Source organism: Amblyomma mixtum, chromosome 2 (genome assembly GCF_055824585.1).
Source record: "Amblyomma mixtum isolate Tamu chromosome 2, ASM5582458v1, whole genome shotgun sequence".
In the NCBI taxonomy this organism is placed as follows: Eukaryota; Metazoa; Arthropoda; class Arachnida; order Ixodida; family Ixodidae; genus Amblyomma; species Amblyomma mixtum.
This window is the reverse complement of record NC_143013.1, coordinates 115,115,004-115,134,151: the sequence shown is the minus strand read 5'-3', so window position 1 is coordinate 115,134,151 and position 19,148 is coordinate 115,115,004. Positions and strand designations below refer to the sequence as shown.

The following is a 19,148-nucleotide window of genomic DNA, read 5'->3' as shown; positions in this document are numbered from 1 at the left end:
CACTACGGTTTCCTACACTTCTAACATTATGTCACATCTCTGCTTTTCAGGCACCAATCCTCCAATCGGCTTTTGCTAACTTCACTGCAGATTCATTTACATGACCTTTGCTATCTCTAAACCCTAGGGCCCCAGGAAGAGTGACTGTGCCTGCATCGACATCCGGGTGGATACCATCACATCTGAGTATGAGGTGTTCAATTGTTTCCACAGAACTACCACACACTGCAGATATGTCATCATCTTCGTTGAATTTTTTTTTGTAGCTGCGCGTTCTAAGACACCCTGACCTAGCTTCAAAGAGTAGGGCACTGCCTCTTCAGTTATCATAGAAAAGTTCTTTCCTGATCTGTTTTTTCTAGTATCGATATACTTCTGCACTGTGCTTCTTTTCGATTGAATTACTTCAATTTTTAACTTCCGCGTTTTTAACCTGTCGTCTGCTGCTCTTTCTTTCTTCTTCCTCGTGTCCGGCATACTTACTGGTTATTTTTCTAGTTCCTTTCCGCTACTCTGAGTCAACGCTCTTTCTGTATAAGTATTTAAATACCTTAGCTGCCCACCTGTTATCGTCCAATTTCCTGGACAGTAAAACAGCGTGCTTCATTTAATTATGCGTGCACTGAAGATTTTTATGATTGATTTGTAGCATGATTTGTACGCTCCACTTAGCAGCGGTTATTTTTGTTTCGTCATAGAACGAAAGTAACTTTTGAACGAGGCGCTCAAAAAATTAAAAGAACGTGCTACACCAAATACTCTGAGTGATGTTCAAAAAGCTCATAATTTTATATTTTTTAACGAGATGTCATGTCGCCGAATAACGGTGAATATTCGCTATGCAACGGAGGTATCTTTTTTGAAGGACTCGCTAAGCTGGGCCCGTTTTGCAAAGCGAAACAGAACACTCGTATCTGTGCTTTACTCACGTACCGTGTCGTCACATTTGCAATTCACAGGCATCAACAAAGACTGTCAATTATTATCCCTGGTCTCTTCTCAGAAGAAATTTGTTTGTTTGCGCCGCCGAAATTTGCACTCGTCTAACGAAGAGACACACAAAAGCTACTCAGGTACAACTGATCAATAGATTTTCAGATGTTGGCACAGCGCTCTTCTAGAAATGCAGTTTCTGTAAGTCTTGAGAATGAAGAGAAGGGTGCCGTATTCGGGAACATATGCGGCTACCTAGCTAAAGTGAAAAAGAAAGCATCAGCTTCAATTAGGCGACGGTTTTCTGTGGATCTCTTCTGAGACTGCTGAGTGGAAAAGAATCTTACGTGCGACTAAACGGACGTCATTTGGGGAGAAGTATCGGTGGTCGTTTGGAAAGTGCGTGCAGTGAGCTGCAGTCAGAACCCACTTTTTCGCAATTATGGTCCCGCCGCAGAAATGCTGTAAATGAAAAAGGAAAAATAAGAGCAAAATTTCATAAATTTAACCTTTGACGGCGCTGACGACACCATACAAACAAGGCTTAAGCAATCGCGCGTTATATATAATACTGATAGACATGCATTTCAAACCGGGCGGATTATTCTATATATGAATATTTGAAATGTCACCAGACAAAATGAACTGTCTAACCGCGCGCTAAGAAAATAATTACTGAAAGCCATTACTTTCGCACAGTAAGCCAGTTAACATTATAGATATTGTGTTACATAGTAAATGACACATTAATAGCTTCATAATTGTTAAGATGTTAAGTATAAAAGGGACAAAGCACCTTGGGTAATAAAAGTTTCGAGGAATTTAACGGCGAAAACTGCACAATAAATAAGCATGTAAACACTGCTGCTAAAAGTGTATTCGTCATCGGAAGACCAAGAGTGAATACCTGCGAACGCATTAACTGCAGAACGTACAGGGCAGTTGCACCAGCAAATATGCACATATGGGTGCTGTAGAGTTAGGCGGATCAATGAAGGTAATATCCGAGGGCACCGTATGTTCAATGATATCTCATGTTTATGCCTCACTAACTATTTCGAGGGCTGTAGTGAATCACCCAGTATTTAAACTATAAAACTGACACTTTGACGTGTAGTGGCGTATTAGGAAAAAAACGCTTTAAGAAGAAAGCGCGGAGAAATGCATAAAGCGAACGTTTGCTCAGCAGGACCCTAGGTATACGTGATTACTAATGATGCACAGTCTTAGCCAGTGATTTTAATAGCGCCTTACCATCTCGGGAAGGTGGATCTGAACCGTCCATGGCCATGAAGTTGCCGCTTGTTCTCCGCCGGATATGCGGACAACAGCCGCGTCGTCTCCAATTCGTCCTGGGTACTTGTAGTGGCTGTTGCTTATGCCACACAAACTGTAGTCTGCGCAAAAAATCGTGTGGCTAAGTAGGCTCGACTTTAGCGACTGAATGTAATGCAGATAAAAGCAAAGATTATCAATAACATGAAAGCCGAGATCTGTTGCCGAGACGACGAGTTGTTTGCCTCATTGACATCTATATTAGTTGCTGATGCTCTTCTCTTCTACAGTGGATGGGAGCCTAGCAAAGCTGCACCCCCGCCGCGGTGGCTCAGTGGCTACGGCGCTCGGCTGCTGACCCGAAAGACGCGGGTTTGATCCTGGCCGCGGCGGCTGAATTTCGATGACGGCGAAATGCTAGAGGCCCGTGTGCTGTGCGATGTCAGTGCACGTTAAAGATCCCCAGATGGTCGAAATTTCCGGAGCCCTTCACTACGGCGTCCCTCATAGCCTAAGTTGCTTTGGGACGTTAAACCCAATAAACCAACCTAGTAAAGCTGCATTATAGCCGCTTTTTCTCCCATCTCCTCATGTACATGTATTACATGAAATAAATCAATTCAATTCAATTCAATCTAGTTGGTGCGCTTTCGCATTCATCAAAGCAGCGCAATGGTGACGCAGACGAGCAGCGCTACTTAACGAAGAATAAAATTGATTATCATGCCGGACCACTGTAGCACTTGTTGGTTAAAAAAATTCGATAGCATGCTGATTTTAAAATGGTACAAAAAAGGAAAGCAGTAACGGGCAAATGGTCTGCCGAGGTGCGCAGTAGTTAGGGCGCTCGACTACTGAGCCGGAGTCCTCGGGTTCGAACCCGACCACGGCGGCCGCGCTTCGATGGAGGCGAAAAGCAAAGGCGCGCGTGTGTTGTGCGATGTCAGCGGACGTTAAGGATCCCCATGTGATACAAATTGTTCTCGAGGCCCCCACTACTGCACCTTTTTCTCTCCTTCTTCTTTCACTCCAGCATTCCTTCCTTCTCTTAAGGAGCGGCTCGGCTGTCCACCGAGATGTGAGACGATTACAGCGCCCTTTCCTTTCGTAAAAAAAAAAAAGTTCTCAAATGCGGTAACGGGCACAATTCAACAAGCTCACCAATCACAAAAAATAAAACAATGTGAGCCGACGCAGGGCACGAATACGGAACATATATCAAGTAGTTTGGCCCCCTCCTTCCGCTACATAGCGACGAAGACGCGGCATCCCTCGTTCGTCCTGCCACTGCTGTCGATGAGCTATCCGTCCTGCGGGGCATGAATGCAGGCGCTTCCTTGGGCACAGCTGGCATACTTGCGAAGTTCTACCGAATATGCTGGTCGTAAATACATCTTATGCTGGCGAAGAGTCTCAATAGTGCACTTTCTAGAAAATTCGTTCCGTGCTCGTTTGGGAGGGGTCGCATCGTGTCTCCCCAAAGCCGGACAGAGAAGGGCGAAAATTGTCCAGCTAGCGCCCTGTTACGCTTCTAAATACATAGTACAAAATTCTTACAGCTCTTCTTGTTTAACGCATTAACCGCCTCCGTCCTCAGCTTATTAGACCCCAGATATGTTTCTGTGTTCCAGGACGTTGAGCGTTCACCGATCTAACATGAATTCGAGACCTCATTGAGATGCGCTTGGGACTAGTGAAGTCAAGGTCAGCCTAGATCAAGAAAAAGCGTTCTATCGCTTATAACACTCGCACTTGGAAGGGATCTTCAACCTGTGCAACTTCCCGAGAGCTCTCACTGAACTTCTTCGACTGCTGTACTGCAACATGACTTCGGACGCCCCCTTAAATGGGGTTGCTACCCCGCTATGTGTGCAGACACGAGGCGTTAGGCAGGGTTGTCCGCTTTCGCTGGTGCTCTTGTTGCTCACTATAGCTCCCCTGTTGCGACGCGTGGAGGTCTTGGATTCGATTCGAGGCCTGGCCCTGGCTGGCGTCTCGCGTGTGAAAGTTGCTACATATGCGGACGACGTCTCCTTGCTCTCGCGTGATACAGAGGGCCTGGGAAGCTTTTCCCACGTGTACGAGGAGTGTACCTCTCTGCGCCGGCAAGCTGAACGAAAGTAAATATAACACGCCATGCTTGGGGAGTTCGGCTGGCGTTGTTACAAGCGTGCTTGCCCTTTCCGAACATGTATCAGTTTTGGGGAACACGTTTTGGGCGAGCTGAGTAAATAAGCAAGTAGCTGCTGTCGCCACTTCTCGCTTGCCGCTTAGAGAGAAGGCATACTTTACGAAAAACGTATTTTGCTGCAAGCTATGGTTTGCTGCACAAGGTCGAAGTGTACAATGTTCGCGAAACCACCTCCGCCTCGCGCGCAACAGCGGGTGATGGAGCACGCCATGCTTGGCAAAGTTCTGGAGCGTTTTATGTGGCAAATGGATGGCGCACCCTGCGGGGCAGGTATGCAAGCCACTGTTTTTGTACGTGCTATGGAGCCACCGTCATTCGCTGGCGCCACGCACCCCTGGCAAGAGCGCAACCGCCGCAGTGAGCACTTTGCCGTACTGCTGTACAGCAGCGACGCTCAAGCCCAAGGAAATGCGACGCCTGGAGAACTTCAGACAACCGTGCGCTGTTATTCCATTGCGGTGAAGCCTGGCATATACTTTGTCACTGACCGTACCGCAGTATCGGCCTTCGTGGCTTTGCCGTTGACGCATCCCGACCAAGCTTCCGCCAACGTCGGCAAGAAATCAGCGAGTACCTACTTCGAGAGAAGTGTGCGCCGAACCGCCTTTCACGCTCACCATCACCGTCAGCCTCGCGTTTTGCATCGCCACGCCAGAGATACGAAGTCCTGGTGAGAGGAAGTCTCCCAACGACGCCGCGTACAAACCGGGAGTTGTCCATGTCGTCCGTCTAAAGCCCTATTATGCGCGCTAAAATACTCAGTGTTTCCACAAAGTGTTTACTGCGCTCAGTCGGTTTTGGGGTTTTCTAGCCACCATAATTGCTTTATGGCATCGGGTAGATGCTTACTTGAGAGGGGAGTAATGCTGCGAATCTTTGTACTGTTTGCTTTTTTCACTCTTCAAAGCAGCCGTAATGCGGCTTTAACTCTTTGTGATGCAAGGGGAGACCAGATTTGTTTCGAAGGGCCGCAGCCAGGCTGAAACAGTTCTACATTGTTCCAGAATGCTGGGGTAACTTCGCTCTCCGTATCTCGAAAGTTCGCTCTCAGTTTTAAGCTGAGCGCGGCCGACAACAGCGGGCATTCTGTTCTATGCGGGCGCATCAGTCCAAATACAGAGATTTGCTTAGAAGCCATTTTCGCTGTCTACCTGCTCCCCGGCCTGCAGTCAACACTGCGTTACAATATGAATCGTGTTGCAAGTAAATGCCAAATACACTCAGTGATACGACAAAATAGGAAAACAAACTCTACGGTTGCACAGTAAGTTGCGAAAGGTGAAATTTTCTTACCTACAGTGCTGTTGGTGACGCTGTCAGCGATCCACTGAAGGGCATCGTAGTCTCTCATCACGAAAATGTGCTCCTCAGTTGGTAATGAAACAAGGCGTTTTAAACGTTCCTTTATCTGTCGTCCAGTGACGTGGATGTAGAACATATTCACTCCATGTTGGCGACGCAGGTCTCCACTGATTTTCAATGGGTTCCGCTGGATGCTGAAACTACCTGCAGGATTGTATCATGCGAACAGTGAAATAAGTTTGCGAAAAAAAATTTGTTCATGCACGGTGTCAGCCTAAGCAATACACTCCACAGAGCACCTCAGTAAGATATTTTTGGCTAGATACAATTTTGTGGTTCAGACTAGATCTTTGAGCGTGAATGGCGAATAAAGCTGCTGTCTGTATAGCTGATAATGACGATAAATACTTTATATTTTCACGGTAAACAGCTGACAAAGTGCTGAGTGGCGCGGCACGGAGCGCTCGCGCTAGGCTCGCCTCCATTGACATTCCATCGGCATCTGTCACGTAATCCTGTCTTCACCAGCTTGAGGTCACGCAACAATATTGAGGTTCAGTGTACTATGTTCAGAAAAAATCGCCTGTTCTTACTTATGCTGAAGCTTAGAAAGGTAATATATAAATGAAATACACTGCTCTAAGCCACGTAAAACACGCCGCTTCATGATAAAATTTGCGTTGAACATTCGCCGGCTCGCAGTCAGATAGGATTTGCAAAAAGTCAAGTGATTGAAGCATATTACCACAGTAGGACCCCTCCAGTGGCGCCATAGCGCGGCCGAACTGCATTACCTGACACTTGGCAACCGTTGCGCATTCTAGGGTCTAGAAGGTCGTCGTCTTCATCTCTCGATCTCATTTATGTCTTGCACGTCCCAGCACATCTAAGTAAAACTGTACTGTGTACATGAACCGTTTGTCGGTGACATATTTGGTGGAGCAACTGAGTAGCATCCCATGTACGTCGACTTTGAGGACACCCTTGACGCCAGTTATCAAGGCGTGGACTCAACACCCGTGCGCAAGGCGAGCCGCCGTGTGAGAAGCTCACAACCGGAGTTCGGCCAACTGGCAACGCCGGTAAGGACCATGACGTCCACCACGGCTAGCCATACAACTCAGCACTGCCGGAATGCCCCATCGTTCGTCCTTCACGCACCTCGGTCACCGCCACGTTTCCACGGTGACAGGTTCGAGGACGTTGAAGACTCGCTTTGACGAAGTTGCGGGCTTGAATGAGTGGGACGTCCAGCGCAATTGCTCAGCGACTACTTGGCGCTACAGGACTCGGCCAAGGCGTGATTAGTGAGCCACGAAGCTTCACTCACAAAGTGGGATATTTTTCGCTGAGAGCTGCTAGAGACATTAAAGGAGAAGGCTTAAATCGCCCTGCACTCGAGGTCGCAGCAACCGAGCGAGTGTGGCCATGTTCATCGAAGACGTGACACACTTTTCAATTATGCTGACCTGGTATGCCCGAGACCAAGAAGTTAAGCTACTTAATGCGCGGCTAAAAGTAGAAGTTAATTGACGAACTGCCCATAGAGTTTCTTACTATTACCTAGAGGGAAAGCTGGCGGCGCTGCACTTCAGCCAACATGGACGCCCAAAGCATCATGGGGCGGTGAGCTACTTGTTGCGGCACAGTCGTAATTTTTTGGGAACATGGAGTGGCACTACTAAGACGTTTCATTCTGAAAACGCTGTTCGTGTGTGCGCAGACGACTTTCGCGCGAACGCAGTGGGCAAAACTCATAGCAGTGAAACCGCGACGACACACGACGCCAATAAAAGGTTTAACTTTTCCGAAATGCCATTAAAAAACCTCTTATAGCATTTAAGCAACAAAATATTTTTTGAAAACATATTTACTTTTAAAAGTGCGCCTGTTAATTACGAAATATTAGTTTTTATAGTGTTCACTGCTTGGCCAATAGGAGAGCGAGTCGTCTCTTATTTTGGGCAAACTTTGCACTTAAATGCTTTTCTGCTCGTTTGTTGCAATCATTAGACAAGATATTGAATGTTAGGACGTTTGTAGTTATCAAACAGCTTTATTTTTCTATTATTTTTTGGCCAAAAGTTGCAGTTCCGCAACAAGTAGCTCACCGCCCCATGATGCTTTGAGCGCCCATGGTGGCTGAGGTGGTCACGTGGGGTCTCCATGCAAACTCCCATAGAGGGGTCGCCAGCTTTCCCTCTAGGTAATAGTAAGAAACTCTATGGAACTGCCCTGACTTTACTAAGTTGGTAAAGTACATGTAGGTTCTCTGCAGGAACGGGGCGTGCACTACGGTCGTAGGGCTGTTTTAGCAGCCGCTGCCCTGCGCACACCTACGTCGCTGCCCGCCGAGGATCTTCGGGAGCTTATGAGGAGCCTTCTGCGTGAGGAACTGGATCTATGACCTGGCATAGATTGGCACCGTTGTGCGCACAGGAAGACCCAGCGTACTATTTAAAGTAGAGCAGCATATAATTCGCTATAGCGCAAAAAAGCCAAACGTACATCACATTCAAAGGATGCAATGTTAACTTTAGCCTTTCGTGCTGCTCTATACTTGAATCTCGCATAATATGTACATAAACACGGCCGCGCGAAATTGATAAGGCAGCGACCACTGGTGCAGTTAGTGGGAAACAAATATCTTGTAGTTTCACCATGGAAATATGACATACTCAGGAGAGGAAACACGCTCTCTTAGTTAAGGAGCGTCGGCCTGTCCCCTCGTGACAAAAGCATGATATACTTTAAAAGAAAAATTCAATCTTTGGTGTTGAAATCAAAATATTTAATTGTACTTTTAAAAACACGCTGAGCAAAAATGCGTTAAGGTGAGACACCCTCTCACATTTTTAACGATAGCCTGCCGTATACCGCAGTTAGAACTAAGTATCCTCAAGCCTTTTCTATTCCGTTACTCCATTAATACACCGTGCAACTCTCCAAAAGCTATTTGATACTTTCGGTAATTATATTGCTATTGCCAAAACTTTCTCATCTTGTAGAACTCTGGAGCTTTTTTTTTAGATGCCTTCTGCTTTTTGAGGCGAAATTGATTGTAAAACATTTTATTCGCCGGAAAGTGCTTGGTAAGAGGTCGAGTTAAGTGGTCAAGAGTACGCAGCCATCGACCACTTTGTCAGCCCACTCCACCGCTAAAACTTGCGTTCTGGGGTTAGAGCTAGCCAGCACGGTCTCCCGCCGCTCCAGAGAATGAGCGGTAACCAGATCACCCGGAGGTGGCTCTATTTTACACTCCCGCAGGATGTGATTGTTGGTGGCTCGTTGGCCACAGTGTTTACAGTTCGGGTTGTAAAGATCTGGATAAATGTGCGAGAAGAATGATAGCGTGCGTATCGGTCGCGTCTGTAGACGACGCCACGTAATCTCTTGTTCTTTAGTAAGTCTTTTGTCTGGAGGGGGAAAATTCTCCTCTCTAGTTTAAAATGATTAGTGAGATCATGATATGCGATCATGGAGTCCTTCGTGAAATTCAGGGAGCCAGACTCATCCACTGCCCGGCCGACGAAACCTCAGGATTTATTCTGGGCTGCCTCGTTCCCCGGATTCCCCGTATGGGCTGGGACCCATATCAATTCGCAATAATTTGGTGAGAATTTGGTTGCGTTAAGGATTGGTCTGAAGTATGCAAATGTTCATTCTTTCCGCGCGTTATCTTCATTGGGCACTGATGTTATTGTGAAAGAAGTGTTCAGATATTCCGAGGCAGCACACTGTGTACAGCACCTTTGGTGGTCGCACGGAGAGCTGGGACACAACTAATACAATACAATACATCTTTATTTTCCAGAAAGAACTGGTTGGTCTCTTGAGCCATAAGCTGGACAAACACCTTGACGAGGCCCAAGGGACCATTTAATGCGAGCAGCATAATAAAACCAGTGGAAATCTTACTACTAAGCAATATTAAAGACAAGAACATGAAAATAAACGTGACAGGTTAAAACTATCGTAAGTGAAAATAATGTAACCAGCCGTCAACAAAACCTAACCCCTTGTAGATCAATGGAAATCATATACGATGAAGACGAAGCAAGTTACACAGGCAAAAACCCTCTAATTGCTTTTTGTTCATGCCCTCCGCATATCTGTACTTGTTAAGTGTTCTTGGTAGTTTATGGTTTAGTTACTAGTATTTAAAGCGTACGGAAACAAGAAGGAGCCCAAGCGTCAGTATTTCTTGTTTCCCTGTTAATATTGTAACCAGCCGGAGGGACGACGCTTACAGCAGCATGGTCAGTGCAAGAAAGAACCACTGTTTATTGAAGGCACAGCTTTTATAGGCACGAGCAAGAGCGCTGTACCGGAGGGACGACGCTTGCCGGCGTTCTTCGGCCAGCCGAGTGGGACGCGCGCCGGCGTTCTGGGCAAGCCGAGCGGGACGCGTGCCGGCGTTCTGGGCAAGCCGAGCGGGACGCGCGCCGGCGTTCTGGGCGAGCCGAGCGGGACGCTGTAACCTACTGCGCATTACTGTTGCGCATCGGCGCGATGCAATCACTGATGCACGGCACCGATACGAACACGACACGTGTCCGTTACATCCTCCCTCGGGAAAGAACAAAATGAGACACTTCAATATAACAGTCACAGTTAGGGCACTTGATTAAAGTGTTCGTCATAGCGTAGCCTCTGTGGGGGCCGGGAGGTCCGAGTTGATCTTCTCACGGTGGGCGACGATGGGATGCTCGACGGAGAATTGTATCCACTTGCTGGTCGAGAAGATTCCTCACCGTTTGTAGCAGAGGCCACTCTAGAGGATTGTGCACCTGATTCAGCTGGTGTCGTAGGTTGCTGTGTACGGGGCTGAGAACCCGAACAAGTGTCGTCGTCGCTTTCACTGGTGTACTGCTCCGCCGTCCTAAGCAGATGCCGGCGGTTCCGCCGCAGCATACGTTGATGTTTGGTTTGTACCAAGTAGGATCTTGGAGCGCTTTCAGCAACGACCTTCGCTTTACGCGACCAACCAGCAGCATCCTGAAGTCGCACCGTTGAGCCTCTGTGTAGTGCTGCCAAAGGCTGTCCAGCCCTGGCTTGGTGGCGTTTCCTTACTGTAGTACGAGTCACCCTGCCGAAGTCGGGAAGGTTAGAACGAAGTCGCCTTCGCTGAAGAAGCTCACCCGGAGAATGCCCATCTTCCAGCGGTGTAGAGCGATATGCAAGAAGACCAAGCCAGAAGTCCTCCCGGGCGTCGAGGGTCTTTTCAGGATCCTCTTCACGATCTGCACTCCTTTTTCCGCCAAGCCGTTCGACTGCGGATAACGGGGGCTCGATGTTATATGATGAAAGTCATATGCTCTGGCAAACGTGGCAAATTCATGGCTCGAGAACTGGGGTCCGTTATCCGTGCATACTTCCACTGGTATACCATACCGGGCGAACATGGCGCTAAGGGCTGCGATCGTGGTTTCCGCAGTTGTGTTGTCGAGCGTGGCGACCTCGGGAAAATTTGAAAATGCATCATACGCAACCACGTACGACTTGCCCGCATAGGAAAAGATATCTACTCCAACCCTGTACCAAGCACATTTTGGAACGGGTCGCATTAGCAAGGGTTCTTCTGGCTGCCTGTACGCGTATTTTCTGCACGTTGCACAGCTTTCCACACGGGCAGTGATGTCGCCATTCAGACCAGGCCAAAAAATAAGTTTCCGAGCCCTCTCCTTACATTTTTGCATCCCAAGGTGGCCCGCATGAATTCTTTCCAACATGATTCGTCGCATACTTTTCGGTATGACAACTTTAGTGCCTTTCAGCACTACTCCATTAACGACAGAGAGTTCGTGCGAAAATGGCTTGAGTTCACCTGTCACTGGCTGCCCGTCCACCAAGCATGCTATCACAGTCTGGAGGTAGCAGTCCCGAGCAGTTTCCAGCTGTAGCGACCGCAGCGTTTCGGAGGTGACCATGTAGCCCAAGGACTGGACGGCGTGAACCTCAACGTCGTGTGTTGTGCCACCTTTTTCTTCGACCTGATCCTTTGTTGACCGTGACAACATGTCAGCGAGAACGAGATGTTTTCCTGGAATGTACTGCAAGACAAAGTCGTACTTTAGCAAACGCAAAAAGAATCGTTGCACTCGTGGTGGCATGTCAGCAATTTCTTTACGTGCTATCGCTACCAGCGGTTTGTGGTCCGTTTCGGTAAGCACGTTTCTACCGTACACGAACTCGTGAAACCTTTCGCAGCCAAAACATATCCCAAGTGCTTCCTTCTCAATTTGGGCATAATTCTTCTCGGCTTGCGTTAAAACACGAGATGCGTATGCTACGGGCCTCCACTCACCACTGTAGTCTTGCAGTAATGCTGCACCAACGCCGTCTTTTGATGCGTCACAGGTAATCTTGGATTTTCGTTGCGGATCAAAGATTGCAAGAAGGGGGGCGGTGGTCAGGATTTGTGTTAGTTTTTTCCACTCCTGCGCATGGTTATCTGTCCATTGGAATTCTGAGCGCGTCTTGATAAGCTCACGTAGAAGCGTTGTTCGCTCGGACAGTCGTGGGACAAATTTACCAAAGTAATTAAGTACACCCAGCATTCGCTGAACGTCACTCTTGGACGTTGGTGTTGGTATATTCACCAAGTTTTTGATCAGCTTGGGGTCAGGCGATATGCCCGTTCGGCCTATGATATCGCCAAGGAATCTGACTTCTTTCACCCTAAACTTGCACTTCTGGATGTTGAAAGTCAAGCCGGCTTTCTCGGCGGCTTTTAGCGCTGCTATAAACCGCTCATCGTGTTCTTGTCTACTGGAACCCCATACTAAAATATCGTCAATATATACCAGTACGCCGGGTAGGCCATCAAAGACTTGGCTCATACTCTGTTGAAATACCTCTGGTGCGGAAGAAATGCCAAAGGGCAGCCGGAGAAAACGGTATCTCCCGAACGGCGAAGAAAAAGTGCAGATCCTCGAAGTCCGCTCATCAAGCGGTATCTGATGATAGCCCGAATTTGCATCAAGGCAGCTGAAGTACTGGGCATTTGTTAAACGGGCTTCCAAATCTTCTCGCCTAGGAAGCGGGAAATGCTGCCTCTTTATGTACTTGTTTATAGCCCTGGGATCCATACACACCCTTAGCGTGCCATCTTTCTTCTTAGCCAAAACTAGGGGGCTGACCCAGTCGGTAGGTTCGTTCACCCTCACAATGATGCCAGCACGTACCATTCGGTCAAGTTCTTTTTTAAGGGGTTCTTCTAGCGCCACCGGAACTCGTCGCGCTGGTTGCACTACTGGTATCGCTTCAGGTGACAAGACCATACTGCACGCCTGCTGCAAACACCCGAGGCCCTAGAATATGTGCCCGAAATTTTTCAGAAGGTCATCAGTTGCGGTCTTGTCTACGGCACATACCCTACGCTGGACTAGCCCCAGAGCTTCACTCGCTTCTAGCCCAAGTATGGCTTGACGCCCATTTTTCACCACAAAGAACTTCACTGTGGCAGAAGTGTTCCCAAGACGGACTTCAAGCGTACACGTTCCAAAACACGTTATGATGCCTCCGTTATACGCCCGCAGGATCGAATTAGTCGGCTTCAGTTCTGCTCCCCGCAGTTTTTGGTAAATCGACATAGGAAACAAGCTTGCTTGCGATCCGGTGTCCACTTTAAAACGGATCGCACAGTTACGAACTTGAGCCTTGACCATCCAATCCCTCTCGCGCTTTGCCGTGGTGACTTCTAGGATGTCAAAGTCCGCGTCTTGCTGTTCTCGCACTTCACTGACCCCGGCTGACGCGCAGCAATTTGCGAAATGGTTCAGCTTGTGACACAAACGACACTTCTTTCCAAAAGCTGGGCATTGCTTAGGTTTGTGCCAGCGGTTGCACTTACGACAACGAAACTGTTTTTTTGCTTCTTTCCCCTCTTTCGAGGGAGCCGCGCGCCTCGAAATCGCGTCGACACTGTCGTCCCCTCTGTGCCAAACTTCATTCCGCTGTGCTAGCGTCTCTGCTGCTCTGCACATTTCCTCTGCTTTTTTCAACGTCAGCTGGTTGTCCCGCAGCATCTTCTCACGTAGTCGAGGATTACACGTGCCAAATACAATCTGGTCCCTTATCATCGATTCTTGCAGCGTGCCAAAGTTGCACTGTGCCGCTTGCTTTTTCAAGTCACGAACAAATTTTTCAAAAGGTTCTCCCTCCGCTTGCTTTCTTGAACGGAATACGTATCTTTCATGTACTTCATTGCTAACTTCGGCACAATAAGCATCAAACTTGCTCACCAAGGTGCTGTAGTTCGTCTTGTCTTCATTGTCGCCAAACTGGAAGTTGTTGAAGACGTCCAAAGCGTCGTCGCCAGCGATGCTCAACAGGAGTGCCGCCTTGGATGCATCCGATCTGGGCTGGTCCTTAGTCTCCGTCGCCTGCAGAAATAACTCGAATTTCTGCTTAAAACGCTTCCAGTTTTCTGTTACGTTACCAGTCAGCCGCAATGGCTCTGGTGTCTTCAGCAGGTCCATCGCACGCCGGACGCAGGGTCGATTTCCATAGGCCTCAAAGGGCCACTTCTGACACCATGTAACCAGCCGGAGGGACGACGCTTACAGCAGCATGGTCAGTGCAAGAAAGAACCACTGTTTATTGAAGGCACAGCTTTTATAGGCACGAGCAAGAGCGCTGTACCGGAGGGACGACGCTTGCCGGCGTTCTTCGGCCAGCCGAGTGGGACGCGCGCCGGCGTTCTGGGCAAGCCGAGCGGGACGCGTGCCGGCGTTCTGGGCAAGCCGAGCGGGACGCGCGCCGGCGTTCTGGGCGAGCCGAGCGGGACGCTGTAACCTACTGCGCATTACTGTTGCGCATCGGCGCGATGCAATCACTGATGCACGGCACCGATACGAACACGACACGTGTCCGTTACAAATATTTCGTCGCTCGAAATATGCTAAAAGTGTTAACAGGTTTACAACTTCGCTGGACGAGAAAATAGACTGATTGTAATAAACAAAATTCGTATAGGTTGTCTACACGTGTTACATTAAATGATTCAAATTCGTATTTTTTTACTTTTTATGGGTTCAATGTCTGCAATGTAGTGCTTAATTTTTCTCAATGAAGAAGAGAGTATTAGAATAGTTTTGGTAGTTGTGCATCCAACAAGACTGCAATACATGAGATACGAGTTAATTAGAGCATATGTGTTGTTTTCCAAAGGTTGAAGTATTCTGCGACAGCGGGATATAACTCCTCTAAAAGAACAAAGCTTTTTGTGAAGGTCCAGGTGAGGTGTGAGGAAAAGTGGAGGCCTAAGATTTTATGGTGAACAACAATATTCATTCCTTGGCACTCAAATGTTATAGTGTGATTTCGTACAGACAGTTTGTTTTTAGCGCGAAATAGAGTTGCTTTTGTTTTATTGAAATTAATTCGAAGATGGTTTAACTTGGACCAGTTGCATAGCTGGGAGAGAACATTAGATTTTATTTTTAAGTTATCCACATTATGGCCACAATAATGGTGCTAGCAACAGCGCACAATAGAAATCTTACTGTATTATCTATATCTATTAAGTCTTTACATACATATTAAATAATAAGGGACCTAAGAGTCTGTTCTGTGGTAGGCTTTCTTTTATTTGTAAAGGAATGAGCTGTAGTTCTTAACGAAAACTATCTGAAACGTGTTGCTGATGCAGAACCTCAGCAAGGCTAGACAAGTACCGCGGATTTCATAACCTTGAATTTCGGTAAGTACAATGATCCAGGCAGTCAAAGGCTTCCTGAAATCTATAAAAACAGCAAGCGATGACAATTTACTTTTAAAGCTATATAATACATCTCCTTTTAAAGTCAGTAAGGCAGTTTCTGTTGACCTGCCTATCCTGAAACCGAATTTTGCTTTAGTTATTGTGTTTTCCTTTTCCAAAAACTTTGTTGCAGGGGAGACAATGATTTTCTCAAGTGCCTTAAAAAAACAGGAAGAAGTGTAATTAGGCGTTAGCCAGTAACAGAACCCCTAGCACATTTCATTTTTTTCTGGAAAGACACCGATTTCTAGTTTGAATATGAATATCCAAAGAAGGACGGATGTAATTACGAGCAAAACGTAATTATGGGCGCTGTTTGAATATTTTATATATTAAAGACTTAATATTACGGAGTGACATAAAAGTGTTGTAGATTTAATGATCATCAGTTGGCGGGAGGTATATAGTTTTCATGGTGCTATTTGACTAAAGAGTTGTTTCTGGGGGATGGTCATAAGGAATAGTAGCATTTACAAAAAAATTGTGTAATTGATCTGCAAGCGCCTTTCGCCTCAAATCGCAGCCTTCATGCTTTATATTCTCTGGAATAGACTTCTCTTTTTCCGGCCCAAAACAGTGTTTATTTCTTTCCGTGCAGCAGCCGGACGCAGTCGAGCACAGTCTGCAAATAAGAGCTTATATTAGACATACGTCGGTCTGCGATGCTGCGCGTTTGGCTGATTAGCTGATTCCTTAGTTTTTGAAATTCTTTATATTTTTTGAGCGTGCACGCGAAAAAGAATAAAAATGGAGATTTTTATTTTTGATCACTTTTAGGAGCTCTTGAGTGACCCACAGTTTCTTAGCCTTTTTCGCTGGTGATATAGTTTGCAAAGGGAAATGTTTAGTATATATACGCACAAAGCGTTCTATAAGTGCGTTATATAAGTAATCCGCATTCCGATGTTTTGGTACAGAAGAGCAGCCTTCGCTCGTGATTTCATTCGTGGAAGAGTTTAAACTTCCTTCTATAATGCGTTGTACAATAAATGCTACCATTTTATGTTCGTGTCTACTGAATTAGTGCGATATGTTAAAAAGGTGGGACAATGGTCCCATAAGTCAGGAGCCACTGTCCTTGCGCTATAGATTTCTGTATTAACATTTGTGGCGATAAGGTCTAGCATAGAATATGTGAAAACCTGTAATTCGAGTTGGTGTTGTAATTACTTTGACGAAACCAGAAGAAACCAGTTTCGCGTTAAAGTACTTTGAGCGCGATGCATTTTGGAAGTAGCGGCAACGGAGTGCGGACACCAAATAATCAGCTCTCCATCTTACAGTTGGTGCTGCCTGGATTCCCTGCGGTCCCTGTGAAGAAGCATCTTTGAAGCGGCAGGGTGCACTGTACTACAAGCGGCATCCCGTATATTTCACCGGGCGCGTTTAGGACGGGCCTGGTGTGACCACGTAGTTTCCTCCCTAGCCAGCGGCGTTTTGTCGCCTTCAGCACTATCTGTCTGCACTGGCTATAACTACAACACCGTTTACCTATCGACTGCATCTAGTGGGCGGATGCACTTTGAGCGCGACACGATTTGGCAGTAGCGGTAATGGAGCGTGGACACCAAATAATCAGCTCTGGATCTTGCAGGTTGGTGGTGTTTCTTTAAAATTCATAAAACACTGCACTAAGAAGTCAGCGTTGCCGTTGCTGCCAGAAAAGTGTTTTTCTCTATGTTGCATATTTCAGCTTTTCGACTCATCGTGCTGTACCTGCTATCACGAACTGTCGTAGCATCTCTGACCATAGACTGATCGAACCGAGCCGAAATTTCGAGCGTTTTGTAAGGCTCCTTTACTGCACTTTAATTGAACATTTTCCTTAACCTGGTAATGAACCAGCGACTGTAAATTTTTATTTTCACAGTGAGCAGTCTTATGCAATTTACCTTGAATGAAGAATTGAACCCCCCTCAGCGTTAAGTGAGGCGCTGACTGGGAAGCCACCTTGTACACTGAAGGAGCTCGCGAAAACACTAGTCAACCGTGTGCGGAAACCAGAGTCCATAACTACCATCATTAGAGCTGACACCGGGTCTTCCGTGGCAGATAACAAGGCATCACTGAGTGAAATACAAGAAGTTAAGAATTGCATGACCCACATAAACTCGGTTTTTGAAGGCCTGTGTGTAGACGTAGAGAATGTTGTGCAGGACTTGACATGTATTAAAAAAAAAACAGGCTGAGCAACGACAGGAGATTTTGCCACTGCGTAACCAACTCGGTGAGAGGCGGCGGCAGATAGTTCACCTGAAAGAGCATGCTCGCAGAAACAACATAGAAATTAATGGCTTGCCCCAGTCCGCTGGACAGTCGTCACCTGACATGATGCTTAAGATAGGCAAGCACCTAAAGGAATCGCTACTTGACATGATGCTAAAAATTGCCAGGCACCTAAAATATGACCTTAAAGCTGAAGACATTGAAGTCATTCATCGCATTTTGCACGAAAAACAAAGATAAATCTAAAATTGTCGTAAAATTTTTCTCTGGAGCGGTTCGTGACCGGCTGGTGCAAAAGGCAAGAAGACAGAGGCTGCCGGCTACAGTTCTGGATTCCAGGAGGAAAATCCAATTTTTGTCAATAAGCACTTATGTCCAGAGAGTAAGTTTCTTGGCAGAGCAATAAAGCAGAAAAATGAAAAGGGCTAGAAGTTCGTGTGGGTGTCACAAGGCAAGGTTCTCGTGCGAAAAAGTGAAAGCTCTCATGTTTTTCACGTGGCCTGCGAACACAACCTAGCAGTAGTTATTTGAACTGTGGTACGTCACTTCACAACGTCGCCTACAGTTAGTGCTCTTCACAGTTACACAAGTGAACAACGAATAGAGAAAATTCTCCCACTTCTCCTTACTTGTTTGCAAGAATCGTGGTGTAAGAAAAAAACTTAGACTTACTACTAGCATTTTTATCTGAACCTCGGTTTATATTTGATGTCATAGCTCTATCTGAAACCCGGCTGAGAAAGGATGAAGAGATTTCTGTTCTTGAATACAACTTTGTGTCGAGCCCTAGAGAGGCTGATCGACATGGTGATGGTGTGGGGCGACTAATGAAATCTCTCCTACAGTTTAATATTATACCTGAATATTGGATCAGGTACATAGGCGTGGACTCGCTCTTTGTCACGCTGTCCTGTGGAATATCGGTTGTTCTGATATATAGACCTCCCAACTCGAATATGACCCTGTTTCTAGACGCCATGGAGTGTACACTGAGCAGCAGGGGGGATAAACCAATGAGCTCTGTTATAATCAGTGGGGATTTGAATATAGATGTTTCGTCAACCATAAGAATCGATTACACGTTCTTGCTTGAATGCGGTAAGTTCGACAGTTTAATTTCGGATCTAGCAAACGTCCCACCTACATCTGCAACTGTAATTGATCAGGTATTGTGCAGCAGCATGGACAATATCTTAGCGGGTGTATAAGGTGCCACTATTGCAGATCATTCGCCAATTTTCTCTCTGCTGCGTAAGAATTAGAACACTCCTACTAGATTGGGCTTTGTACGAAAAGCATGAATTAACTATCACCTCTTGCAGGAGAAATATATAATTTACATCTCGACAACATATATCAAAGAATTGTTCATACTCAATTTGAAATTTTTTTAGAGACTTGAGTCTGCCATATAAAAATGTACATCGTGCACTGCCCGTAGGTACGAACAACCCT

At 46.6% G+C, this 19,148-nt stretch overlaps 1 protein-coding gene across 1 annotated transcript in view; it reads right to left on the bottom strand.

The window, feature by feature from the left end:
• LOC149360644 (complement C2-like) overlaps positions 1-19,148 on the bottom strand; it is a 151,399-nt gene that overhangs the window by 19,993 nt on the left and 112,258 nt on the right. The window contains exons 10-12 of the mRNA XM_089567888.1: positions 5,693-5,905; positions 2,188-2,330; positions 1,281-1,395 (exon numbers count right to left, since the gene is read on the bottom strand). Of these exons, the coding sequence (XP_089424014.1) occupies positions 1,281-1,395; positions 2,188-2,330; positions 5,693-5,905 (471 nt within the window). The remainder of the gene's footprint in view (positions 1-1,280; positions 1,396-2,187; positions 2,331-5,692; positions 5,906-19,148) is intronic.